The sequence below is a fragment of the Malus sylvestris genome, chromosome 2, assembly GCF_916048215.2.
Source record: "Malus sylvestris chromosome 2, drMalSylv7.2, whole genome shotgun sequence".
Classification (NCBI taxonomy): domain Eukaryota; kingdom Viridiplantae; phylum Streptophyta; class Magnoliopsida; order Rosales; family Rosaceae; genus Malus; species Malus sylvestris.
Window position 1 is genome coordinate 2,921,146 of NC_062261.1, and position 27,632 is coordinate 2,948,777.

General features: G+C 37.2%; 4 protein-coding genes, 1 long non-coding RNA gene and 1 pseudogene across 5 annotated transcripts; 3 read left to right on the top strand and 3 right to left on the bottom strand.

Annotated features, from left to right (window-relative positions):
- Positions 1 to 5,357: 5,357 nt before the first annotated feature.
- Positions 5,358 to 6,995, bottom strand: LOC126593501 (EG45-like domain containing protein). Its single transcript, XM_050259598.1, has 3 exons — positions 6,767 to 6,995; positions 6,378 to 6,675; positions 5,358 to 5,565 (listed from the first exon to the last, which is right to left on the bottom strand). Exons 1-3 carry the CDS (start codon positions 6,981 to 6,983, stop codon positions 5,559 to 5,561), a joined length of 522 nt encoding a protein of 173 aa, XP_050115555.1. The 5' UTR covers positions 6,984 to 6,995; the 3' UTR covers positions 5,358 to 5,558.
- An 822-nt stretch (positions 6,996 to 7,817) lies between these two features.
- On the top strand, positions 7,818 to 8,460 carry LOC126593511 (uncharacterized). The gene is made up of 2 exons (XR_007612971.1): positions 7,818 to 7,900; positions 8,189 to 8,460. It is a non-coding gene; the product is annotated as an uncharacterized LOC126593511 (long non-coding RNA).
- A 5,256-nt stretch (positions 8,461 to 13,716) lies between these two features.
- Positions 13,717 to 17,263, top strand: LOC126593518 (uncharacterized). Its single transcript, XM_050259610.1, has 7 exons — positions 13,717 to 14,248; positions 14,645 to 14,780; positions 15,196 to 15,277; positions 15,804 to 15,979; positions 16,110 to 16,247; positions 16,326 to 16,465; positions 16,737 to 17,263. Exons 1-7 carry the CDS (start codon positions 14,128 to 14,130, stop codon positions 17,000 to 17,002), a joined length of 1,059 nt encoding a protein of 352 aa, XP_050115567.1. The 5' UTR covers positions 13,717 to 14,127; the 3' UTR covers positions 17,003 to 17,263.
- A 644-nt stretch (positions 17,264 to 17,907) lies between these two features.
- Positions 17,908 to 20,237, top strand: LOC126593671 (probable histone H2A variant 3). Its single transcript, XM_050259776.1, has 2 exons — positions 17,908 to 18,224; positions 19,677 to 20,237. The coding sequence occupies exons 1-2, from the start codon at positions 18,111 to 18,113 to the stop codon at positions 19,971 to 19,973; spliced, it is 411 nt and encodes a 136-aa protein (XP_050115733.1). The 5' UTR covers positions 17,908 to 18,110; the 3' UTR covers positions 19,974 to 20,237.
- Positions 20,238 to 20,565: 328 nt separating this feature from the next.
- Positions 20,566 to 23,353, bottom strand: LOC126593618 (3-ketoacyl-CoA synthase 11-like). Its single transcript, XM_050259717.1, has 2 exons — positions 23,087 to 23,353; positions 20,566 to 22,449 (listed from the first exon to the last, which is right to left on the bottom strand). Exon 2 carries the CDS (start codon positions 22,441 to 22,443, stop codon positions 20,893 to 20,895), a length of 1,551 nt encoding a protein of 516 aa, XP_050115674.1. The 5' UTR covers positions 22,444 to 22,449; positions 23,087 to 23,353; the 3' UTR covers positions 20,566 to 20,892.
- A 1,580-nt stretch (positions 23,354 to 24,933) lies between these two features.
- LOC126593689 (uncharacterized) lies at positions 24,934 to 27,230 on the bottom strand (annotated as a pseudogene).
- Between the last annotated feature and the right edge of the window lie 402 nt (positions 27,231 to 27,632).

The following is a 27,632-nucleotide window of genomic DNA, read 5'->3' on the forward strand; positions in this document are numbered from 1 at the left end:
GTGTTTTCAGTCGACGCACTTCTCTGCAGTGAGATATATAAGGAAGGAGGTGCTGAGCGAAGGGTAAATTGGTAAATATAAAGACGGCTCTGAACTGAAAGTTGGCGGGAGAAGTAACGGATCATAACGAATTCAACTTCTTTCGTTGCAACTGAAAATTAGGACTCCATAGTGAAAAGGAATAAGTACGGGTGCAGTAAATAAAGTTTAATTGAAAATGCTAGAGCTTATGTATGTAGATTTTTTGGGTGAAGTTCATATAGTTACTTAAAAGGTGAATTCAAATCGGTCTTAATTTTTCAAAACATTCGAATAACTGCATGATATTTTGAAAATTGGACATTTGTTTGATCGTTAGTTTTAAGTGATGTTGTGAATTAGTATCGAAGGCGTTTTCCACTCTCACGTCATCTGTTGAGCTTCCAAATCGACACTTTTAATCAAGAAAATTCAGAATTAACTTTGTTAAAAAATATCGATTTGAGAATTTAGAGCCCCCATAAATGACGAATTAGTGTACATCAACTTAGATATTCGTTTACATCAAAAGTTTTTTTTTTTTTTAACAAACGATATTATCTACACTAAGGGGAAGGGGGTGGGTTAAGCCTCACAGTGAGCTAACAATAATGTGGTTCAAATTCGCTTTTGGTGAAAATCGATCATAAGACCTCTTACTTACAAGTGAAGAAGAATACCACTAGACAATATTACTAAGTGGCTTATTTACATCAACAGTTAATACTAGTGACTTCATCACTCAAAGCTTGTAACCTAAGGAATGTCCAATTTTAAAATACTAGTTAGTTATTTAGAACGTTTTAAATGATTGAGACCATAACCTGAAATTAAACCGAAAGGGTAGGTAGTCCCTAATTTTTTTATACAAAAGGTCTTGATACATGACCAAATAACATTCGATAAGTATATGTTTATCCCCATTATTATTGTTGGTATAAGAAAAAAAAAATCTCTACCGCACATTATTTTTATAAGTGAGCAGTTGAGATTTGAATAAATGAGATTTCGTCATAGACCATTACTCATATGAAAAATAAGTGATTTAGAAATGTGGGTCCAAAGTCCAAAGTCTAAACATGAAATAGACTGGCAAGCAAATACATTACATTGTTGGGCCAAAAGAAAATCCCAAATTCTCCTTCACAAGTTCTCATTCGTTTCCTCTTGCAACGGTGCCCCCTGGATCGTGCAACGGCGCTCTAGGATCGTGATCGAACCGATTCAGAGGCATTAGAACGACGATGATCCTATCGTCGATTAGAGCGTTGAATGAAGTTCGACAAGAAGATTAAATTGGAATGGATAATTAATTCTCCTCAAACTCAAGGTAAAGGAGAATTATTTATATTTTAAGGGAATTATAAGATGATTATACATGAAGAAAACGTCTCTCTTCTCATACTCCCAATTTAAAAGAATTGAAATTGATAAGTTTCTTAATCCATCTCTTGCCACAATTCCTTTCATTTATTCTTTACAAAGGCTCGGGTAGACCCTTCTCAAATTAACAGATTGTCTATTTGTATATGTTATCAAATTTGATTTTGTATATATTTATTCTCTAAATTTTGTATATATTTATTCTCTATACACGACCGTTACGGACTGGACGTTTAATGAAATAAAAGATGACAAAATTTTTACAAATATGCAAATTTTGAGTTGTTGTATGTTTCTAGGGCTCATAAGATATAAAAATGGGAATATGGATGCTAAATATGATAATAGTTGTGGTTATTTCTTGAAATAAATTTTTTATATTAGTGAAACTTACTACTCTGCATGAAGATGCATTTTTATGGCACCTCAATTCTTGAATAGGGAAATCAACTTAGCAAACCTAAGGATTTTGTGTGATTAGATGATTTTGTTTTGGTTTGTCTTAATAACAGTAATGCTTATTCATTTAAATTCAATTGTTTATAAAACGACTCCTTATAATTGAGTTAGAGCAACTCCATCGGGACCATTAGCCTGATGGACCGACGACTTCCCCATCCCAATAGCCCTAGCTGCAAGCTCTAGCCCATGTGGGCGTGTGGGCAGGGAGCCGAGCGAGAGGACCAGCTCGAATTGGTGGCCCGAGAGCCTGAGGGTTGTGTGATGTGTGGCTGACGTCAGGGTGACCAGGCTCGAATTCATCCGTTTTCTTTTGTCGAAATCTGAAAAAAGAATGGGATGCATGCAGGGAATTAAGCCCTCGAATTAAACAACAAGAATTGCAACACAACAAGATTTAAAGCTCAAGAACACAAGATAGTGATAGAAACATCACCTGGGTTTGAGATTGAGAGCTCAAACTCTCGGCTTCAATGGTAGGACCTCGCACCATGCACCAATGCTGCATGCAAGGCCATGGTTGGGTTCCTTGAGTTCCAGGGATTCCAAAAATATTATTTTTGAGTTTGATTTGTTGAAGGTTTGAAGAGGAAGAGAGCTCACGAGAGTGAGCTGGAAAAGAGGGAGAAAGAAAGAAAAAGGAAGAGAGAGATAGAAAGAACAGAGAGAGATAGGAAGAACCAATCAAATGAGGGGAGAAGGAGAAAGGGTGATGTGGTGGATTGGATGAGAAAAAATATTAATATTTTATTACTTATTACCATGATTATTCAATTTAGGGATGTAGATGTAAAATGTAATTACTGTTTATTAAATGCATTTACTTATTAGGTGGATTCAATAATAAGTGCCATAAAAGACATTTGCAGCGCTAGAATTGCTCCTACAAACACCACAAACTGCCGATGATTAGCTCCAAATTCCACCAGATACAAACAAAATGTAACGTGTGAACGTGTTGACTACGCTGGGATATTACATTATGATCTGGTCCCCAGGTTTGATGTTTTAAAGTCATTTGATCACTACTAGTCTCTGGCTTATTTGACTCGTTTGAAGTTTTACTGTGCTTGCCCGACCCCATGCATATTGGCCATTAGTTTCCACGTACCTAAATTCCATACAAGTCAAGCATCCACACACACGTCCAGTCCACTGTGCAGCTGACACAGACACCTACTGCACGTTTCATGCGGATAATTTTCAAAGTGCTGGGATTCATAATTGCACTTAGGCTACGTGATATCATATGCAGGGGTGAATTTTTTTGTCAAATTGTCGTGCTAATCGAATTGTCAACTGTGCCATACCGATTTTGTGCCAAATTTTTTGTACCAATCGGTAATGGTACGGTAATGTACCGTACCGAAATTTCATGGTACGGTATTGGTAATGGATACCATTAACACTGTATTACCGTACCATACCGAAAATACAGTATAATTTATAATTTATAAATTATATAATAGATAATTATATAACACATATTTATAATATTCCAATAATTTGAAAATTAAACGCTACTTATATTAACATTATTGTTGGTGACTTTGATCTCTTAAAATTGTGGAAATCAAACACAAAAGAGTTCCTAATTCTTTCACAAATAGCCAAAATATCTTTGTAACCCCCACTTCTACTGTTGCTAGTGAAAATGCATTTAGCCTAGGGAGGAGGGTTATGAACCCTTTTAGGGTATCCTTGACTCCTAAAATAATGGAGGCACTAGTGCGTACTAGTGGTTGACTTAGGGCAGATGAAGTAAACTTCTGCAAGGAACCAACGGAAGATATGCTTCAATTTTACAAGGAAATGGAAGAAGAGAAAACAAGAAAGATATGTTTTAATTTTTTTAGTAAATTTGTTATTAAATGGTTTTCAACTTTAATTCTTCTTGCTACTAATTAATATGTTTTCCTTGTTTGTAATGTATGCTTGACACAAACTCAATCTTCTACAAGTTCAATGCCTCCTCCAAAAGCTTCGACATCTCAAGCTTGAATAACTGATCAATGAATTCTCCTTTTTGAAGTTTACCTCCAATTTTCATTTGGTTTGAAATTTTAATTTCTATTTGGATTGTTAACTTCTATTTGTTTTGGTTCGTAACTTCTATTTGGATTGTAAGATTAATTTTCATGATGACTCTTGATGCATCATTTGAATTATTATGTGTGTGAATTGTGAATGATGAATAATAGATGAATTTAATCTATAATGTATAAGATAAAGGTACAAAAAAAAGTTTTGCCCTTGAATTGGGTTAAAAAAACAAAAACAAATTTTGTCCCAAAACAAAATGACAATTACCATTGCCATACCATGCCAACCGAACTTTTGGCAATACCGAACTTCGGTATACCGAAAGTTTGGTACGGTAATGGTAATAGATTTTACCAAACCGAAAGTTTGGTACGGTAATCCGTACAAGGGTTTTGGTACGGTAAACGTACCGAACCCACCCCTAATTATATGCATGATGACGTTGGTGAAAAAATCTACTGCGGGCGCCGGGCACTGCTAATTGTTATAAGGGTTATGTGGTTAAGGAACTGGATCATCTCCGGATTTATCAAAACTAAGCCCACTAATTAATGAATTTAAACTGTTAAAATTTGATTAAACGGATACAATTATTATAACTTTTAGAATGACTCTCTGTTTGTAACCGTTGTATCAAATTTTAACGATTTGAATTCATTGATTAGTGTGTTCAATTTTAAAGAATTTAGAAGGGATTCGGTTCCATAGTTAAAACCATATGAACCACTCAATGATTATATCGTTGAAGTTTTTGATAATATTAATATTGATGTAGATAGATGACGGGGTAAACCAAAGATCGATACGCGCAAATCCAATGTCGAAACTCTTGTGCAAAACTAGTAAAACACGTACATGAAGAATTTCGACAAGAAAAATACGTCCAGAAGGATCGGAGAAAAATATACCCTAATGATCTCAACCAATTTAATTAATTAACCAAAATAATCGAACTATATTAGTTAATAGATGTTAACGTTATGCTAAAATTATTGAATTCACACCACCAAACATAGACAAGTCGACAAGATATGGTAGCTTCCAAAGAGCAGCAAGCAGCAGGAAAGTTCCTGGGTAATGAAAAGTATTACATATATAACGAAGAATAAAATAGAAAATGGCATATTTTTGTACACACCGTTTAACAAAATAATCAAATTTCCATTTGTTTAAATCTACAATTTACGGATGACCAAACAAAATTCAAAATGTTTTAGATTCTCCCTGTATCAAAAGGGGTGCTATCTCCACAAATTTTTATACCTTTCACACTCTTCATAATTTTTGACCGTCGGATCGAATAAGTTGAAGAAAATCAAAGGATTTAAAGAAAACTTTAACGAAAAGCTCCTGGTACTATTCACTTTAACGAAAAACCGCATATTTACACTAAAAAGTCAATATGTTACTATTCACTTTACCTTTTATTTTGTTCTTATCATTAAAATTCAAAGTTTTCAAGCCTTTTTCATTAGTTTTCTTTATAATAGAAGATATGTGAAAAGTAAAAAAATATGTGTGAAAACACTGCCCAATCAAAATATAAATACGATAACACATGAAGTTTCTCCGCCATCAGCTTGCACGTTCCACTCCTGCAGAAGAATATGATTGAAAATTCAAACCCATTCTCCATCATTTCTGCATCTTCCATATCATACCCTACATAGAAAAACAAAAACAAGAACATTAAAAAATAGAAACACAAATCTTACATCCTCCATATGGAGAAATATACACAGCTTCGGTCCAGCTATATATGGAGTTATATATATTATATATATATATATATGTATGTATATGTATATGTATGTATAATATCCCTTTTAAAGAGAAATTAGCTAAAACAATCAGAAATAATATCCTAATAGTTGAGATGATTAAAATTAATATCTGCGACATATCGATTAAAGACTTATAATAACTATAAGATATCGACACGATGCTGAATGAAGATGATCATCTTAGTAATTGAGATTTAAAAAATGTTCAGTAAGAAGTTCGTGAGATGTCGTTGCATCTTATTCCCTCTCCCCCCTCCTAAAAAAAAGGGAGAGATATGCCCCGTCCCTTCTTTATGCACATTCATATACATAGCCAGACACAAAGGTGTAAAATGCGGTCAAAATCTGCGGTTCTTTAAGTGCATTCACCGTAGGTATTTGGCCAATCTCCTTTTCTTTTTTTTCCTAATAGGGAGATGTATTAGAGCATTCAAACCCAGACGAAGGGGATCGAATTCAAGTGCAAGAGGTTGATACGCTACCCTAATTAACTTGCCTAATCCACATTTGCATAGGGATGGAGCCATATATAATCAAATACATACAATTAAGCAAAGCAACGAATTCCTTTACCCTTAATTAAATGTTGTCCCAGATAGCAAATTAAGGGGAATAGTTAAGATGTTCTAGCTATCAAAACAAAACAAAATATAAAGAGGAATTGAGGTGAAGAGAAATGGATGGACTAACTGTTGAAACTCAATGTTAATGGATCTAGCCGTCGAATTAGCAACAGATCCAAAGGCTGTTTGGGACAAGACCATGGTGGTGCCGGAAATCGATGCTTTGTTAATAGTTCCGGCATAGTCCACAATCTTCACTTGAATCGTTTTGTCCGGAACACACGTCCCCGTTTCTTCTGCACTTATGCATCTCACCAAGTACTGCCTCCCACACGACGCTCCATTGTCCCATATTCCGTCACCGGCCGCTGCGAATAGATTACTGGAGGGAAACTGCGACGAATCGCCTCCAAAACATTGCGTCGCTATATAAAACACATGTATTTACAGTCAGGTGTCAGAACATATGTATTCACAAAGTCGTTTACACGTGTATGCGTGCGAGTTTGTACTTACGTAAATACGGAGGAGGGTACTGGGCAGCAGTGCCGACGTCGGCGTTTGATGTGTCGAAAAGCTGTAGGAGGAAGAGGAGATTGAGCAGGACTGGAAGCCATTGCCGTGGATTGTGAGTTCTGGACATTTTTTGGAGAAACCAAAGTCTGGAATCTGGGGGATAAGCTCCTTGATTAGAGACGTGAATTAGATGGATGGAAAAGAATTTATTGTACATTATTCAAAGTCAACTTGCTGATCTAACTTTTTTTTTTTTAAATTAAAATTTTAAAAATTGAGAAACACTCAAAAAGACGGCTAGGGGACAAATACTTGAATTATCTATATGTCTTAAAGGTGTTATATACGACATAGCCAACTCACCACGCGTCTTTAGCCGCAAGGTAGGTGTTTTTGAATTTTATTTTACACGTTATATCTTCTCGAATTCTTCGCCACCTTAATTTAGCGGACGATATATTAAAACTCCACTTTACGTCTCTTATACAAGTTAATCATTGATAAGTACATTTTTCTGGTTTTTTTCATTGAATCAGTGAACTGATGTAATGACGAGATAGCTAGGTACGACCTATATATAAATATGAAGGTGGATTGTCTACCCTTCAATTTCCATACTTTTTCTATCTCCTCATGTTTTGTGTGGTCACGGTTAAATCATGTCAATATTTTATATTTATATTATTTTTTGTTTTATTATTTTTATAAAAAAATTAATATAAAATATTAACGTGGTTTAACTGTGACAACACAAATAGAAACAAATGAGAAAAGTGTGGAAAATATACAGCTTTGCACCGATAAACATTTTTAGTATTTGACTTTTGTAATTAACACCCATGATCTTATGAAAAATCTCTACGCTTCTATTTTTTTGCATGAACTTTCTCTTTGACCTCTACTTAATCTAAATTTTATAAAACTGCTGTATAGATGTTAAAAATGGTATAATATTAAATGTTATAATTATTATTTTTTTATCTTTTATAATTTATTTATTTATAATCTCTCCTACATTCACTCTCTCTCCTCTCCCTCATTTTCTCCGCTGCTCATCCTCCCTCATCTCTACTTCACCGGATCTTCGAGTCAACGTCTCCGACCACACCTTCGAGGACGGACAAATTTGTTGAGGTACAAAATTAAATAAATAAATGGTTTGTTTATTGGGTTTTAAATTAGGGTTTTGTTATTGAATTTGATGAATTTCTTTGTGTCGTGCAAATAAGATTGGTTGGCATCTTATTAATTTATTGGGTGTTAATTTGATGAATTCCTTGCGGATGAGAATCATCATTCCTGCTACCGGAGAAATCATCGGTCCTTTTATCACCCTAAGCATTTCCGTCAACTAAATTGATTTTGGGGTTTTTTTTAAAAAGTTTATTTTACTATTTAATCATCGCATTTGATCGTGTGTAGGATCTGAAGGGAAGAGAGGGATAATCGTTGGTGCAGTGGTGGTCGGTGTCGAGCGGGAGTGGGAGGGACGACGGCGGTCCTAGGGATTTGATGCGGGGGGAGAACGAGGGAATAGGAAAGAGATCCTTCCAGTTGTTTTAGGGACAAGGATTGTCATTTTGTAAAACTAACGAGGGTGTTATTGGAATTTAGAAAGTTTTATTAACATTGCCCCGTAGCTCCACATGTTTTGAAAAAAAACTGTTTTTTCAAAGCTATGATTTGCTGCTTCATGATTTTGGCTTTTTTTTCACCCTCAACGGTGAAAAAAAGCTGATTTAAATGTGTTTATCATGCATTAAAAAAATCTTAACTTTTTTTTCATACCCACCTTTTTTTATAATTTCAGTTGTGCCAAACTGGTACTAAGAAGCACAAAAAAAAGCCACACACCCTACTATTCCACATGTTGACAGCCAACCACCACAGAATTCTAGGGTAAAAAACCAACCTCTCACCATGGCACCATATCCTAGCTCTCTCTCTCTCTCTCTCTCTCTCTCTCTCTCTCTCTCTCTCGCCAGTTCCCAACAACTTGCACGTACTTCTTCAACTTATTTGGAATTTTGGATGGTTGGTGAAGTTTGGCAATAGAAAATTTGGAGATGGGTGGGCAAGTTAGGATGTTTGACGATAGACTTATGCACCAGAGACGGGTAAGATGGTGTTGACCGGCTACTTTCGTGACGAAGGTGATGGGGCTAAAGGGTTATCCAATTGGATGAGTTGAGGTGATGGGTTGTTACCAACGGCATGGGAGTTATCGGGCGTGCCCATGTCGATGACGGAGGTATTCAGAGATAGCTGGGCGTCGAGAGGCTTGTTTGCTGTTGACTTCTTTACGGGGTGGGGGTATCTTCAGAAAAAAAGAGGGACAAAGTTGGAATTTTCGAGGATTCTTTTGAACGTGGGGTGTTTTTATAAAATGTAGGAATAAAACGACCCATATTTCTTTGACATTTCTATTCATATTCCAATGATTGCTCCGGAATCAAAGATCCAATACGATAGTATATGAGATATGACAATTTTCTTGAGTTAGTTGCATGCACTTAATGCTAATCCAGATTTGATTATTGAAAATTGAAACAAACGGTTGAAATTGACAATTTTCAACAATTAAATATGTGTCGAGACTAAAGGGGGTGTATTCAATTGGGAATTTGAGAGATTTTAATGGATTTATAAATCCATGAATTTTTATGGAGTTTAACTGATTTGTAGAGATTCTATGTAAAATTTTGATTCAATTCCCTCGAAATCTCATGGGGAGATGTGAGATTTGTGGATGCTTAAATATACTAAAAAATCTCTCTAATTCCCTCTAATTGCTCAACTTTTCTAAATTCTTTAAATTCTAATTCTAATTGAATACACCTAGAATGTTATAAACTTCTTTAAAATTCTAATTGAATACACTTGGATTTCTAAGTATTTTAATAAACTATCTTAAAATCTTGATTGAATATCCCTGAATTCATTAAAAGAATTAAAATCCCTCAAAATCCCAATTAAATACACCCCCTAAGTGTATATAGGTATTCCAAAAAAATTGTCTTATATGTTACATATTGTATTTGAAATTCTTCTAAACCATTTTATTATGAGCAAGAGTTAGAGAGTTTCAGGATTTTGGAGAGTAATGACCAAAGCATCAGCTATCATCAGATAGAGTGGTTTTCTACGAAGTTGTAGTTGTTTCCGTTTAGTTGAAGAATGTATTGTCTTCGACTCGCACATTATAAAGACTATATATATGAATTTATGGTTTGCTTTTTTATTTGTTTTTATTTTTTTTAAGGATCAACTGGTGGTTTCGTTACTGCAATTCACCCTTTCTGGAGCCAAAAATACTCACAGATCATAGAGGCATTTCAGCCTTTCCCTGACCACTATCATGTGATTCACACTCCCCTAGAAATGAACTCAGAACGTGTCATGTGAAATACGGGCTTGACTCACATCTCCACTAGAAATGAACTCAGAACGTGTCATGTGAAATACGGGCTTGAAATTCGTTCTAACCATTAGATCACTCCATAGTGGTTTAATTTGTGGTTTGTTTGATACATATATATATATATATATATATATATATATATTATATATAGTAAAAACCTCGACCAAATTGATTAATTATCAAGACCCTGGAGTCAAAACCTTTTGTAGCTGGCTTATAGAAACACCCGATCGAATAGAAATAAAATGAAATTTTAATTTCTCATGTCTAACCTACATCACCAATGACATAAGATAAAGGATCATATACACCCTCTTGCCATTTTCAAAACATTTGATCATAATAATCGTTCAACCCATGCGAAGTACTCATTATTTTTATAAAAAAACACATGCTGAAGGGCTATCTGATTTGATCAACTACATAAGCCGTAGCACGCTAACGCTCGTACTTTTCCTCTATCCATGGGCGAGACAATATCCAAATCTATGGACCTCTCCAGCGTCAAAGCAAGAATAATTGGAGGGATGACCAGAATTGATGTACCAACTGCAAACCAACCCATGAAATATTGGATTATCTTATCTTTGATGCACATGCTACAACTACGAAAAAAGTGGTAGGTTGAAGAAAAGAACACCCCAGCTAATTCATTTATAAACAAACTTGGTAATCTATCCAAAAAAGAAAATAACATACGGAATCGGTATTTCTTGTACTTGCTTTCACATACACTCCTTGTGAGAAATTATAGGGTGACTTTCTTAAACGGTGTTTGTCATCGGTGAATGAATCAAGTATGTAAATGACATTGTGGAAGTAACAGAGTACAGAGATCACAAACGGTTATTCATACGGAGAATTCTCGAACACCAAAAACTTGAGAAAAATTCTCCATTTTTTATTTTATTTTTGGACAAAAGGGACTTCATTAATGAAAGGGAGAATTACAAATTGTGATAGATGGACTTAAGTCCAAACCAAACACAAACCCAACATAAACAAAGCAAAACAGAAGAAAGTAGACAAACACAAGTAAATTGAGAGCAACATCCCAAGTCAACACAAGGCTGGAGGCCCATGTAAACTTAGGCTCGTAGGCAATAGTAAACAACAAGCGAAAAGGAACCCTAAAGCAAAAGTAGCAAATGCATGCCTCCACAACCGCCACAACGTCCTCCGTGAAGGAAAACAAACCCCCAAACGGTAAAGAGCACCTGAAGAAAAAACTAGCTCTGAGAGTATTAAGCTGAATCAATCCACCAAGAAACACGACATCCACAGCCACACATGCAAGGAAAGTCACAAAACGTAACAGCAGGAGGGGGGGAGGGCAAAGGGGGTGTGCAAGACACCACTGTTCCACGTGAATCATTCCATACTTTGCCCAATTTTTTCGGCAAGCCGGATCGTCAGTGGGCTAAGAATGAAGGGTATTGAGACAAGATGGAGTCAACATTCTGAGACCTAATTCCTGATTATGTTGGAAAAGATGGGGAGGAAATGAGAGGAAGGACAAAAGGGTGCGGTGGGGAGGGGAAAAGGGGCAGGCGGTTAGAGGGAAGAAAACTAAGCCAAAAGCTCAGAGATCTGAGACATAGCTCAGAAGGAAGCATAGAAAATGAATAGGGAAGAAGAGAAGTGAAAAAAACAGAGAAAAAAAAGGGGCTACCACCGACTCCAAAGCCTAAGCTATGGGAGGTTTTGGTTTTTGGGGTTTTTGGCTTTTTTTATTCTCGATTTTTTATTGAATAAGTGAAGAAAATTAACTTACTTAGGAAACATGTGATATTGAAAAGGGCCAGAATAAACTCTTGCACAACCTTTTGTCTTATTAAATGTACATGCTATTGCAGACACAATGTAGGGTTGGGATGATTTAAGTCATCAAATAAAGGTCTGGTGGTCAAAGACGCCGGTTGCCGGAGAAACTAAGGTCTCTGATTGCGTAACTGCATCATGCGCCAAATGCACGTAGGCGAATATGCTTTGTGAACATGCTCCAAACATGCAACGGATAACTTTTTGTGAGCATGCTCCAAACAACCGTGCATACCTCCTCCTCCGAGTCTTATGTTACGTAGGTGCTTCCATTTATGGCACACACATCAAAACTAGACCTTCCTCCGAGGCAGATATGATCTGTACAGGTGCTGATATTGGCACAATCGCTTCAGGAATGTGTACGAGTTTAGTCCAAGATTCCTTGAATCCGTATTCCGTATTCCCTCATCACGCAAATTGTCACTGCAAAATCCCCATCCTTAATTGTTGCTGTTGCTGTTGCTGCAGAAGGATAGAGAGAGACGGTTTGCAAGTGTCCCGATATAGGCCAATGCTCCTTTTTGGCTCGCCATGCAATCGGGCAGTTGAAGCATATTGTCCTCATCAATTTTCTCATTGGCTAAATTTAAGAATCTTGTTCTTGAAGGAACTAGCCAATGCAAAGCTCTGTTGAAGAAGCACCTGTGCACCCGTAGGTACGTGTCAGACCGATTAAGATTATCGAATTCACGAGTGCTCCATGAACCGGTAATCTTCAGATATAGTCTTCGGATATAAAATCATAACTGAATCCAGAAAAAATGCTGTCGCTAAACCAATCAATTTCCGGTAAGACGTTGGTAACTCCAGTAAAAGGGTTCCATAACGTGTCCGTTACGGTTGGCATCGGTATCATACAGACATATTAAGCCATTGCAAGAACCCACAATGTGCCATTCTGGGCACCACTCAATTGGTAACTCATGATTGCAATGCCTGAATCCCTCTCCCTCTCTTCTTGCATTCAGTAACGCTTCGCAGTCTATGGATGGGAGAGGACTCTTTGAAAACAGGAGTCTCTTCTTATTGTTGCTGGCTGCGTTCCGGAGACCGTCCGCCATGTTAGTTTTCTTTGATGAAAGCGTTTGGTGCGAATTTCAATTTCGAGAGGCAGAGATAACACTTCCTAGAGATGAATTGATGAAGATTGGACCTTTTTTCTTTACAAACGATAGCGTTAGTAGGTTAAATTGTTAGTTGTTAAGAGAGTATTTCGAAGCTCCATCTCTATCGATCATACTCCTTTGTTAAATTAATAAAAGAAACGTCATTTTAGTATCTCGCATGTTTGAAATTTAAGTTTTTCACAATAATAATGTCACGATCAATCGATTACACGCGATAAATCATAATCTAATCTTTAATGCATTGTCACTCTAAAAATCATGTGCGTATATTTATATTTACAAGCCGGGTTGTCCAGATCCGAAAGCCTAATATAGAAATGGGTAATGCTAAAGAGACTAAATTTGTAGATAAAGTTTTGGAAACTAAAGGACATGAAAGTTTGGTTGGTTTATTACTTAAACGTTGATGAACATGCTTATTTCTATTGGTGACACATAATTTCATTTGTAAATTTAGTCTCCAAATTTAGTCTCACTAACATTACCCATACAGAAACACACCACCAAGATCCAAAGCCCAGAAACGGACCCAAAACATGCCCAAAAAGCTCAACCTATAAAATCCAGACCCAATGGCCAAACTTACTCTTGCGCTTAGCCCTTCTAACATTTCCAGTTTTCTTTTTAGATTAAATTATTATTATTTTCTTCAAAATTTAGGTCTTCTTCTTCCTGTAATTTCCCCCAAATTGTAGATTTTGATTCAGTCAGAGCCGTTGTTGTTTCGAGGGTTAGGAGGTGTGGATTCTTCCTTTCAATTTCCCACCTGTTTCAAAGTACCGCCAATTTCTCGCTCCATCGTCCTGTACAATTTTCCCAAGTTAACATCTTTTGATTCCGGTTTCAATCTGTATACAGAAATTGAATACTTTTAGGGTTAGGGTTCTTTTGGATTTTGAAGTTTGGGATACGGATCAAGAAAAATTAAAAAATATTTACTTTTGGGATATTTTTTTTGTTTATTTTTATTTAAATTTAGCTTGTGAGTGATGGATAATAAGAAGAAGGTGGCGGTTCCGTTGGTCTGCCACGGCCATTCGCGTCCTGTGGTGGATCTGTTTTACAGTCCGGTTACTCCTGATGGGTTCTTTCTCATCAGTGCCAGTAAGGGTATGTATCGATAACGATTGATTTTTTATATGGGGTTTGAATGATGCTTCATCACTGTGATTTGCTGTATATCTATCTGTTTGAATGTGCAAGTTAATTGCTTTATATATGATTTGTTGAACCAGCATTGGGTTCTTATTTTCGGTGTTACTGTTTAGCTGCAAATTACATTAATTTCTGTGTTTTTGTTGAACCTCGATACTTTAATTGGTTAATTGTCATTGCTGTGAAAATCTGATGAATCGTGTTATTAGGATATATGGCACAGCTGAAACAAATATTTCCTGCTTTAGACTGTGACATGTTAACGTTCACGAGTGCTCTTAGATACTGTGGTATTCTTTTGAAGTTGATTTGATGGGAAATTATATCTGAGGTTTTACTTGTGTTGATTAGATTCGAGTCCCATGCTGAGAAATGGAGAGACTGGAGATTGGGTTGGAACATTTGAAGGGCATAAAGGCGCAGTGTGGAGTTGCTGCTTGGATACTAACGCCCTACGTGCTGCAACTGCTTCTGCAGATTTCTCTGCGTATGTCTTCAATCCTTATAGTTCTGTACTTTTCCATTCCTAGATGGACAATCAGTCGCTTTTCTTGTTTTTTTAATGAGTTTAATGTACTGTTTATTTCTGTAGTGTCTACTCAGTTTCTTATAGTTCTTCTTTATATTTCTTTCATTCTTCACTCATGTATTCTTCGCATCGTTGCTTATGTAAAGTCTGTTTTCCAAGTTTTAAGTGGCTTTTGCACTTGCTACATTCCTTACCTTATTTTCATAAATAATAATTGGCAGTGACACCTTCCACAATTAAGTAGGTTAATAATGTCTCTTCATTGTGTTTCTCTCCAGAGCAGTCATTCTCCTGTCATTGCTTGTTTAGTCAATTAAGTTGTAGTTAATTTGATCAAAAGCTGATTTATTTTGTGCATCAAATTTATATGCAGGAAAGTTTGGGATGCATTAACAGGAGATGTTCTACACTCATTTGAACACAAGCACATTGTTCGAGCCTGTGCTTTCGCAGAGGTATTTCTTTTGTCATCACCATATGAAAAGTGTGAAATTCTGTTTCTAGAAGCTTATCTGCTGTCGAAGTTTCATGCTGAAAGGTAAATGTGATATATGAAATGTAATGGATATATTTCAATATCCAATGATACTTGCACTTGATAATATACATATTGTCTTCACTCGAAGTAGCTATCTGCTTGACTCTTAATGTTTTCTCATTTGGAGTTAGTGTTATCTTGGGGTAAGAGGGGATTTTTAAAATAATGCTGGACCTTTTTATGTTTCACCTACCAAGCGTGGTTGTAACTTGTAAGGTATCACAATCTTAATTTTTATTATTGCATTTGGCCCCCAAAATAGTTAGTATTGGTTTGGATTCAATAAATTCTGAGATTTCATGCCCGAAAGGAAACTGGTTTAATGGGTGCTGTAACAGTAAATATGTGGATGTGGACCCCTTACCATTTATGTGCTTTTTTAATATCATTTAGTTCTTATTAATATGAGTGTCGATTGACCAAAGATATTAATATGGTATCAGGATACACACCTTTTGCTTACTGGAGGAGTAGAGAAAGTTATTCGTATATATGATTTGAATCGTCCAGATGCCCCTCCAAGAGAAGTGGATAAATCCCCTGGTTCAGTCAGAACTGCTGCATGGCTCCACAGTGACCAGACCATACTAAGTTCTTGTACTGATATGGGTGGTGTCAGGTATGCATGCCTGTTAAACCATCTTATGTTAAAGTTACATTTGATATAGTTTGTAGTCTCTTACACTGCAAACATACATTTCTTTAGAAGAATAAGGTACTAAACTTGGTAGTGACCGGTGAATTTACAGATTATGGGATGTAAGAACCGGTAAAATTGTTCAAACTCTTGAGACCAAATCATCTGTGACCAGTTCTGAAGTGAGTCAAGATGGTCGTTATATCACTACTGCTGATGGGTCTACTGTGAAGTTTTGGGATGCAAATTAGTAAGTTACAGTTTTATTTTTCTGTATTTTGGCAGAGTTTCTACTTGGATGACTTACGATAATCTACTTGTTTTCCAGCTTTGGGTTGGTGAAGAGCTACAACATGCCGTGTACAGTAGAATCAGCTTCGCTGGAACCAAAGTTTGGGAACAAGTTCATTGCCGGGGGAGAAGACATGTGGGTTCATGTATTTGATTTCCATACCGGTGAAGAGATCGGTATGTGTTCCAAAACAAAAAATCCGTTTTAGTGAATTTGCAGTTCCTTTGTACAGCCGACTCCAAGGGTTAACTAACAATATGACGGATTCAATTCCATGCCTTCAATATACCTCCAATAGACTAATAGTTAACGGTCTCCGACTCCTAGTCCTTGTCCTACTTGTAGGTTAAACTCGTACATTCCGTCGTGTGTTGTTGTAATCATTTGGCTATTGCATTGTTTTTCTTGTTCTGTGCCCTCAGTTAACCCGTTCGTATCTGGATGCAGCATGCAACAAGGGTCACCACGGTCCAGTTCACTGCTTGCGCTTCTCACCCGGAGGGGAATCATACGCCTCAGGATCTGAAGATGGCACCATCAGAATATGGCAGACCGGCCCCTTGACTCCAGATGAAGCTGAGGCGCTGGCAGCTAATGGGTCAGTTGGAAAGGTGAAGGTACCCGCAGAAGAGGTTTCTCACAAGATCGAGGGGTTCCACATCACAGAAGAGGGAAAAGCAAAAGAGAAGGAAGAGGCGGCGGTGAACGAGTGAAGTGGTCCAAGAGTATATGTAGCCAATGCCTTTCATATTTGAGATCTATCCATCCTAGTTTGATTACTTCATTACATAGACAGACTAAAACAAGAATTTTTTGTACAACTTTTAGCTCACTGTTTTTAGTTACCGAAACATCGACCGGACAAACGAATCGTTACTGCATACGATGATCGGATCGCTTCCGAAACTGATGAACCTAAGAAACCTGGAATTTTGTTCATTTTCAAGATCTTGCCAAGGGAAATTTAAAGGTTACTATTGCTGTGTCCCTAGAAGGTTATAACTCAATTTAATGCCTGAAACTTCAATTTCGCCACTAAATTACCTGGATTTTGTCTTTTCAGTGACCGGAGGTAAAATCCACCGGCCTGAAAAAAAATTAAGACATAAATAAAAGGTTTTTTATTTAAAATAGTTCTTGAGTTTGACTTAGCCTTTACGTTGGTTCTTGACAATGAAAATCGATTGAAATGGTTCATGGGTTTGTCCATTGTAAATTATTTTGATCATTTCATAAAAAATTTGTCAATATCTTTGTTAAATTGTTATGTGAACGACTAGTGATGATCCTTTTAAGAGTGTTTTTGTCAAACCAACCATTTCACTTAATAAGAATATTGATAGATTTTTCATAGAACAACCAAAATAATTTGCAGTGGGCAAATTCAAGGATCACTTCTATAGATTTTCGTTGTCTTTTATTTTTAATTTTTAAGTCAATTATCATTGATAGAGATCAAGATATGGAATTATTCGGAATTATTTTCACTAAAAAGCTTAAATAAAATTATCCCAAAGATAAATAATTAAAAAAAATGTAAAGAAAAAGAAAAAAGTACAGGTCGTAAATAGAGAAAAGTACGAGGGTTAATTTGGTCAAAGAGGGATTGAATAAGTAGGCTGGTTCCAAAGGATTGGCCGACCATTTGCGAATCGCGATTACGTTTGCGTGTTGGTATCGGGAGAGACCAGAAACGAGAGAGAGAGAGAGAGATTTTTTATTTATTTTCAATTAAATCATTGAATAAAATTCGATTTAAAATCTCCCCCATAAATAAAACCTCGGCGAAAATCCGTTATCCGTTACTTTTCGCGGGAAAAGATGTCGGGGAAGGGCGCGAAGGGGCTGATTATGGGCAAGACCGCCACCAACAGCGGCGGCAAAGATAAGGACAAGAAGAAACCCATCTCTCGTTCATCCCGCGCCGGCCTTCAGGTTGTTATTTTACTTCTTGACCCCTTTTCGATTTCTGATTTTGGTGTTCGGGGTTTTGAGATTATCTGGATTTTTGCCTGTTGAGAGAGGAGTTTTGAGTAAATTTGTGAAATGAAGAGGGGAAAAGGATGGAAATTTGACTTGGGTTTTGCTTGTTTTGGCGGTAAATGTTATCACTTTAACTGTTGGGGTTTCATGTTTTGGGAAGCAGAATCATGTAGTGGAAGACTTGATGGTTAAGGGCTCAGGGCTTTTAAATAAAATGTTTTTGTATTCCAAAAACACTTTTAAGTACTTTCCTTTCAAGAAACATTTAAGTGTTTTATAAGGATTTATTAGCATTTGTTTTAGGTAATTTTAACATAAAGCTGTCGGAGTGTTTACTTTAACAAAAAAATCACATTTTTACACTAAAAGTCAATCATATACTATTCATTTTTCCCTTTATTTTATACTTATCGTTAAAACTCAAAGTTTTTAAGCCATTTTAGTTAGTTTTCATTCTTTTGTAAGGGTTGTTTTTAAAAATATTTTCATCTTTCAGTTATTTTAAAAATACATTTAAACGAGCTCTCTAAGTTGTTTGAGCAACCATTAGAGGTGAAGATTTTATTTTTGTGGCAAAAACAGTGTGTTCTTGGTTCCCATTTAGTTTTGTTTAGTCGGGTTCCTTTAGGATGCGGATGGAATGAGAGTGTCCGAATTTAGAATAAACAGCTTTCTCTTCATGATTTCTTGCTATCTGGTTGGATTAGAGAGTGTCCGAAATAAAAAATTTCTTCTTGAATGCCTCCTCACTCGGAACATCACTTACAACTCGCCTAACTTAATCGCTGTGTTAGTTTGTATTATTATTCATAGACATATTTGTTTTCTTGGATTAAGTTATAGAATATATTAGAACATAAATACGGTAGTTCACTTGCATTCCCATGTCTTAAGCTGCAGGAATAGTCGTAAAATCCAACAAAACTTATCATGGCATTAGAGCGGGGGAGATCCTGAGTTTATATACCTGCAACTACGACCTGTAACTTTTTGTTGAATTCCGTCTGTTGGTCTCTCTCGTACTAAAGTAATTTCCATTACATGAGGAGAGTATTGAAAAACTTTGGCCCACACCTATGGTTTTGTAGTTTCTTTCACAGTGCTTTGGACTTAGAGTTTCTCTTTCTCTTGCAATTGTCCATTGATTTGTATCCTAGGGTTCTTTGATACTGTTAGTCGGCCTTCATGGTTCATATTTCTGTTATATCGGTTTGCTTTTTGGTGGTTCGCGGGGACATGACAGCATTCTCAAGTGAATAATTTGTCTGGACTGTAACCCTGTTCCGTATTCATTCTTTCTTTCATATTTTTGTTTTATCCCTTCATTTGTTGGATTTTTACAACCAGAGGCTGGAAAGTTTGTTTGTTGATACTGCCATTTACTAATATGTTGTATATGTGTAGTTCCCTGTGGGTCGAATCCACCGGCTTCTGAAGTTACGGACCACAGCTAATGGGAGAGTGGGAGCAACGGCCGCAGTTTATTCTGCAGCGATCTTGGAGTATCTCACTGCTGAGGTGTTAGAGTTGGCAGGCAATGCGAGCAAGGATCTCAAGGTGAAACGTATCACTCCGAGGCATTTGCAGCTTGCTATTCGTGGTGATGAGGAACTCGACACCCTCATCAAAGGAACCATTGCTGGTGGAGGTGTGATCCCTCACATCCACAAGTCACTTATCAACAAGTCGACCAAGGAGTAGCTAATAAAAACTGACTACAGCTGCGAAAGAGTGCCAAGTTTCTGCAAGGAACAGAGTCTCTTAGCGACTTTAATGACACGCTTAATTTGTTGTTTCGGCTTCTTAATCTTCTAGATTCTGTATGTCGTTGTCCAACAATCGTAGGCGTGCTTCCAGAAATCGGGTTTTCGTGCGACATTGTCATGATTGTATCAGAGACATGTTCGGACTACCTGTTGTTATTTTTCCCTTATAAAGAGATGTACCAATCTGTGATTTGCATGAGTTTGGTTCCTGATGCTGTTCGTTTGCCCATTAGAACTTCGAGTTGCACTTTTCATATGCCATGAGGTGAAAAATGAAGACTTTTTAAGTGCCCATTTCGGACTTTTAGTCGAGTGCTTGTCCTCACAAGCGTTTTTAGTAGAAGTGATTTTCTTTATATAAAATTGTTGAAACTTCCGCTCAAATCCAAGTGCTTCTTGAAAAAGCATTTGGAAAATGAATTCACAAGTGCTTCTGCAGAAAACACTTCGACTGTTCTATGCCAGAACAATTAAAAACAAGCAAACCTCACACCAACGACAACAAAAACAATCAAAACAAAGAGGGCTAAATTGAATTAGTTCAAACTTTCAATTCCATCCAAATTATGATTTACAACATGTTAACCATTCCACAACCCCGAATCCTAATTCGAAATGCTCGAATTTAATGACCTAAATCCACCAATACTCGGACAATCCCCTTGTAAGTGAAATTTGGCTGCCATCTTTCCACCCTAAGCCACCAAACATCTGCCCTAAAAGAAACAATCAACTTCCTAGAACCTCCAGAAATGGCAAAGCAAAGAAAACCAATTCTAAGACCTCCAAACAGAAAGAAAGCTATCAAAAGCCACCTAAATCCGGTGGCATAAGAAAGGGAAATATTACTTCAATTAGAAGGTTGACACCCTTGGAACATCGACTGGGAACCGATCAATTTCATCCATCCACGGGTTCTTTTCCTTTGCTGGGTTTATGCTCCTAAGAGCCTTCCACACAGCACTGTTGCACTTGAATCCCGATCCGAAAGCTATCTGCCATGTTCTATCTCCTTTCTTAATCCTTCCCTTGGCTTCTGTGTAAGCTAATTCATACCAAAGAGAGCTACTTGAGGTGTTTCCAAATCGGTGGAGTGTCATCCTCGATGGCTCCATATGCCAATCCGATAGATGCAGGTTCTTCTCCAATTCATCCAAGACGGCTCTCCCTCCAGCATGGATACAGAAATGCTCAAAAGCTAGCCTGAAATCGGGGATGTATGGTTTGATCTTCATCTTGAAAAGTTTCCTCCCAACCAATGTCGCAAAGAAAAGCAGCTGTTCGGACATTGGCAAAACAAGAGGCCCCAATGTGGTGATGTTGGTCTTTAGAGCATCACCTGCTACTGCCATCAGATCCTTTGATAAAGTAACACCTATCTTCCCGTTATCGTCTTCTTCTTGGGTAACACAGCTAAAGCATTTATCATCAGCACCCTTGTGAGTGCGAACAGTATGAACCAATCGGTATTTGGACCTTCTTTTGTCTGAGCTTTTGTTGGAAAGCAATATAGCAGCCCCTCCCATCCGGAATAAGCAATTTGAGACAAGCTTTGAGCGGTCGTTTCCAAAGTACCAGTTCAAGGTGATGTTCTCCATGCTGATAACCAGTGCATAGGAGTTGGGATGCACCTGAAGAAGATTTTTAGCAAGATCGATCGAGATCAGACCTGCGCTGCATCCCATCCCACCAAGATTATAGCTGACTATGTTCCCTCGAAGCTGGTAATGATTGATAACCATGGCAGAAAGAGACGGGGTTGGATTGAACAAGCTGCAGTTCACAATCAAGATTCCAATGTCCTTCGGTTTAACAGCTGTCTTAGCGAAAAGCTCATCAATGGCACCAAACATCACAGCCTCAGCTTCTTTTCTAGCTTCTTTCATTGACGGGTTTGGAGGAATGTTGAGAACTGCCTCGGGAAGGTAAGTCGAGTCACCAAGGCCGGATCTCTCAAGGATCCTACGCTGGAACTGAAGATTGTCCTCTGTAAATGTACCAGTCATCTGAGACTGTTCCATGAAAATCTTTTTCGTGCATTTTCGAGATTCTTCTGGCTTGTAGCACGAAAAGTTAACAAGGTACACCGGGCGAGGGCGAGTGACAAAGTACACGGTGGATAGGAAAACAAGGAGAGTCGAGCAGATAATCACTGAAATCAGGTTGTACTGGAGATGCTCCCAAAGATCATAAAGATCCTTGAGAGAAAATGTTGAAATCTGGGCAGCGATAACGACAACAAGAGGGGAAAGGAAGAGGTACATTCCATGGGTGATGAGAATATGGTACCCAAGCTTCACATATTTCAGTTTAACTGAATTTTTGAAGTCGGGGAGGTTTCTTGACGACGATGGTGATGACGACGATGGTGGGATCAAGGGTGTGTCGGGTTTCGGGTCTGCCATTTTTCCCTGATAGATAATATACAACAAAATGGATCAGATCAAATGACCTCAAGATCATAATACCAGTCAATTCTAAAAGCACAAGAACAAAGGTATCACAATATACTTTAACACGCCTCAATTCCAAAAAAATTTCAATAGAAAATGGGCCAGAAATCCTTAAAAATACACCATTTCTCTAACGTTTATAAGCCACTACAAAGAAACGTTTGATTTACACCTATAAATCACCTTGTCTCCTAAAAAAAAAAGTGAAAGCAAAAACTTAAGGCTCCTACATCCAAGGACTAAAATAAAAGCTTCAGACTTTGATTCGGGAAAGTTCCAAACCTTTTGTTTTTCTTATCGTTTGCAGTTTAAATTTACCGCCAACAAAGTAATCCCAAATCAGAATTTACTACAGAAATTTTTTTTTTTTCCGAAAAAAAATTACTAGAACTAATCGAAGATTAACGACAATCACACAAACCCCATATGCAGATTTACATCCAGCATTGAACTTTTTCAAAAATTAACGATAACCACACAAAACCCAGATGCAGATTTACATCAAGCATTAAGCTTTTCAAGGATTCGAATCAAATTGCACAGCAAAAAGCAAAAACCATTCACAGTGAGGCAAAACCCAGATGAAAAAACTCACCTCTGATCGTCGGATCCCACCACCAGATCTCAGAATGCCACCACAGAAGCCAAACAGAAATGGAGAGAGAGAGAGAGAGAAATTTGACAGAGTCAGAGAGAGAGGAGAACGTGCGAGGTCCAAACGGTAAGAAACAAGAAACTAATTTGAAAAATGTTAAATGGGGATTAGACTATAATTAGGGAGTGCGAGTGGAGAGACAGGTGAGGTGAGTTGTGTATTACTAACTAATTTAAGGTTTAAATAAAGAGGTGGTGCGGAGGAGGAGAAGCCATGAAGGCGGCAACTTTCAACATCATCAGCTTCTTATCAAGTTTTTCTTTTTAATTTCTCTCCGTTGGATTGGTTTGGATTTTTTTGATTGATTTTCTCAACCCAAAGAAATTTCCGTAATTTGTCGTGTTGTGTGTTGGAAGAGTCCTTCTTGGATTTTGATTTCTAATTTGTGTTTTGTTTGCTTTGAATTACTAATGTAAAATGTAACCGAATGTATTCTTATCATTTGAAGTGTTATATGGTGTTACTGTTTACTTATATTATAATTCATGTGTTTATAAATTATGTGTAACGGTATAATAATCACTTTGAAATCAGAATTGTCATGAACAATTTAGTAGTAAAAAGATGTAAGCATGCATAAACACTTGAAACTCATGAACCATGTTTCACATTTTGTGAATAGGTTTATTCCTACCTAAATGACAGATAAAAAAGATGAAATAAAAAAGGATACAGAGCTAGGTCATATAATAAGTCAAACATAATATTATATATCGTCGTCATCTATGTAAGTTAAATTTAAAATTTTTTACTTGCAAGTAATAAAAAAAAAAATCATTGAATCGTAGTATTACTTGGTATCATAACTGTATGTTTTTTGGGAAATCACATTGCACCGGCAGTTGTGAGGCGTCGAATACAAAGCCCTTTGCAGGATATTTAATTTCAGTCGACTATGTCAAGTTGTTTACTTCGCTTTGTTCATTCTTTTCATCTTAATTAGTATAAAGGCTGATGAGTCGGTCACATGGATAAACCTCCCTGTCTCCTGTCTTTGTCTCTCTGTCTCTCTGTCTCCCTCTCCATCGATCTCATGCCGCATGGCATTACTGGAAGATTAAGTTGTCATGGGACTCACTCACGTGCGAAGTTGTTCTTTTATTTTCATTCGTGGACAATAATGTATATGGCACGAGTATACTTTCATAATTTCATAAATGCTTTGTGCTAATGAAATATCTGTAAATTTTTGTCTACACATCTTTATTTGACACATAACGCTAAATGATTGCTGGCACTAAGTTGTTCTCCCATCCATGAGCTACCTAGGAGGGCATTGATGATTTATACTGTAAGTGTAAATGCAATCAGAAAGTTCTAAATTTGTTGGTTCATAAATGCTTTTGAAACTACTTTGATTTTATGATTATAACAGATGAAGCATCCTTTGTCAGCAGTTGAAATGGAAATGTGACCGACTTAGCTTGGGTTGGCATTTTGGCAAACTTGCAGTTGCACATGGCCTTAGGCATTTAGCACAGGTATGTCTGCTTGTGCCTTTTCCAATTGTCAAAAGTCCAAAGGTCACATATTTGCCTCATAGGGCTCATTGTTCGAGATTGACGTTAGTGTGCCGGTATCTCAAACCAATCACGCATTGTTATGTATTTTAACTTTTTCATGTGACATTGTATGATTGACTTGATAATATGGCATCTTTGTTGCGTGAAAGTCCTTTTCTTATGGTTCGAACACCACAAATCGTTTTGAGATTTGCCAGAAGATTTGAAAGTTGAAGCTGTAAATTGTAAACATAATAATTCATAATTCAAAGGAAAAGTTAGGACTATGTGAATATATTCGTTCAATAGAAGTCATCAATGGGAAGATGTTACAGAATGAGAATCCGCTAAGAATTCTATGCTTAGGATATGATTACTTGTATTCTTATAAATCAAGTAACTTACTTGTATCTCAAGTTACTAACTTGTGTAAATATGTACATTAAGATATGAATATAATCTCATAATTCTACATGATATCAGATCATAGTTCTATAAAGCAAACTCTTTTAGTACCTTGTTAGCCGAAAATAAACTATTACTGTGCGTGTAGGGAAAAATGATCGACAGGGAGAGTTGTCGAAGAACGCGTTCAATGTGCTAGTCCAATGTGAACTCTTCCAGCCCTATAAGCACTTCATTCCTCTTCGATGCAGATCAACCCCATTACAATTTCAAAGGTCGAAAGTCAATTCAAAATGCAAAATAGAAGCATAAGAACAATCAAGTTTCAAAAGTATAAGAACAGCCTTAATTTATAACCAAATGGAGCAAAGAGGAAGAAGATAACTAGTGATTTGTAAAAACTATTGAGCTTTGAGGTTACTACAACATACCAATATAAAGCTCCAAGTCCGGCCTGGATCGTTGTAACGAGCAAGCGAACAACCCTCCTTTGGTTTGAGACCATCTCTGATCAGACTAATTTGATGGATGCTTTGGAAAGTTCGGCATCAGATGCCTCAGTGAAGACTGGAGTAGTCATCGGTATCTTCTCCATTTTCGAGTTCTTTCCAAAGATTGCCTAAACAGATTCCATCATCCAAATCATCCTAAGTGAAGAAGCACAAGAAAAGAAAAACATGATTAGCCAGGGATAACGCCTCGCCCAGTAACATCACCGAAATCAGCTGACCCGGGCAGCTTGTCTACTGATCCCTCTACCACTACTTAAGGTGCATACTTTCTTACCTGTGGAATCAAGACATTCATGGTAATTCAGTTTTAGGCACCAATCGTGGCTTTAAGTTTTTACAAATACAACGTGACTCGTTCGATAAAAAGCAAACACACCTCATAGTTTGCAGTTCTTTTTAGAATATCATATTTGGGTGTTTCCAAGTCTCGAGTTTTGTAAATCCTCAGCTGCAGAGGTTTTACATACAAAAAGGGTAAGAATCTGTACGAATGTTCAAGGGTTAAGGTTTTGGCAAGTGAATACTGAGACTGCACATCAAAGGATGGTGAATTACTAAAGTTGTTATAGATAGTACCAATTCGTCTCTGGACAAGACTTTTGTTCTTTATTGCATTATCGACATTACCAAATCAATACAAATAATGACATTAGACAGGGGAGTTCCTACGACATGGCTGCAGAACTTCCCGGTCTCGGGGTTGATGCCCATGACAGAGGTTCCTGTAAAGATCAGTTCTGGTTTCCAGGGTAGAGGGATGAACTTCATAACCATGGTCCACCATGTAGTGAATTCATATGGTCCTGTCTATAGCAACTTTGTCAGTAAAACCAGGCACAGTCCACATAAAATTGTGGCATTATTCAAGTGTGATTAACACGAATGCTTAATTGCAAAATTCAACTGTACCAATTCAATGAGGTATTGTTTCTCTAATTCAAATAGTTATTTGGCCTGCCCCAACAAAGCCAACAAAAAAAAAATGCTAGTTACACCATTTCATTAGTTTTTTGATAAAGCGATATTCTAATATACACTAATTACATGGAAGAGAATTCGAACTTAGGTATAAACAAGCAAATATATTGTTGTGACCAACTAAGCATTCAAAAACAGTTACCTGTTTGGCCCAGTACAACTGAACTTAGGCATGAAGACAATCTTCAAGAAGGCTATGTTCAACAAGTACCCAGTTATAGTGTCATGCTTGGTGATTGGGTCCCTGAACTTCACACCCTCATCATACGCCGTCCGATCAATTCCCTGATCATCAAAAAGATGAACCAGATCCTCGTACAAAAACCCTACTAACCGTTCCACGTCAAACGTCAATTTTGGCGGGCTTTGGTCCACTAAGCTGCCTAATAGCCCATTTGGAGTTTTGGGCTAAGTGTTTGAGTTTCAAAGATTTAGGGCGTGGGCAGGGCAGTAGTTTGGACTTAGTGGTTATCAGCCGCCGGAAATTGACACACGCGGCGGGGATTAATGGCCGGAAGATTTGGTCTGAAAGTTGTGTGCTGATCATTTTGTGGCTGAGCTGCTAAGGTTCTGGTGGTTGTGTTAGTTCTGGTCGAATGCAGGACTTTGGTTTTGGCATTTGAAATCTTAGCCAAAAATTGATTGGTTGGTATTGAGTTTTGAAACGTGTCATCCACCTTACCATTCAGAATCCCGGATGGATGTGTTGGCCGTCAGATCTTTAGTTATAGGACCCATCTAAAATGAATGGCCTCCAATGGCTTTATGTGGCAACATATGGACAGTAGAATTCCTTAGGGGGCGTTTGTTTGCCCTCATTAAGTGGGACTGGACTGGACTGGACTAGCTGTTAGTCCAATACTGTGTTTGTTCCATGCTGAGACTAACATTAATGAGACTAAAAGGGACTAGCATGGACAAAACCCTTCACTAAGAGGTCTTAGCGAGACCCCCCAATAACCATGGGACTAGCTAAGACTATCCTCTCTCGTCCTCATCATGCTCAACAACCACTCCCGATAGACTCCTCGTCATCTCCGGTCACCGAGATCATAATAAAATATTAATAATTTATATATTAAATAATAT

What these genes read in the sequence shown, in the direction of transcription:
- LOC126593518 (XM_050259610.1), top strand. Translation starts at nt 14,128, where the DNA reads ATGGATAATAAGAAGAAGGTGGCGGTTCCGTTGGTCTGCCACGGCCAT. An exon ending in GCTTCTGCAGATTTCTCTGC is followed by an intron (nt 14,781 to 15,195) that starts GTATGTCTTCAA and finishes ATTTATATGCAG; the next exon opens with GAAAGTTTGGGATGCATTAA. An exon ending in AAGTTTTGGGATGCAAATTA is followed by an intron (nt 16,248 to 16,325) that starts GTAAGTTACAGT and finishes CTTGTTTTCCAG; the next exon opens with CTTTGGGTTGGTGAAGAGCT.
- LOC126593671 (XM_050259776.1), top strand. Translation starts at nt 18,111, where the DNA reads ATGTCGGGGAAGGGCGCGAAGGGGCTGATTATGGGCAAGACCGCCACC. An exon ending in CATCCCGCGCCGGCCTTCAG is followed by an intron (nt 18,225 to 19,676) that starts GTTGTTATTTTA and finishes GTATATGTGTAG; the next exon opens with TTCCCTGTGGGTCGAATCCA.
- LOC126593501 (XM_050259598.1), bottom strand. Translation starts at nt 6,983, where the DNA reads ATGTACAATAAATTCTTTTCCATCCATCTAATTCACGTCTCTAATCAA. An exon ending in GTACCCTCCTCCGTATTTAC is followed by an intron (nt 6,676 to 6,766) that starts GTAAGTACAAAC and finishes TGTTTTATATAG; the next exon opens with CGACGCAATGTTTTGGAGGC.
- LOC126593618 (XM_050259717.1), bottom strand. Translation starts at nt 22,443, where the DNA reads ATGGCAGACCCGAAACCCGACACACCCTTGATCCCACCATCGTCGTCA.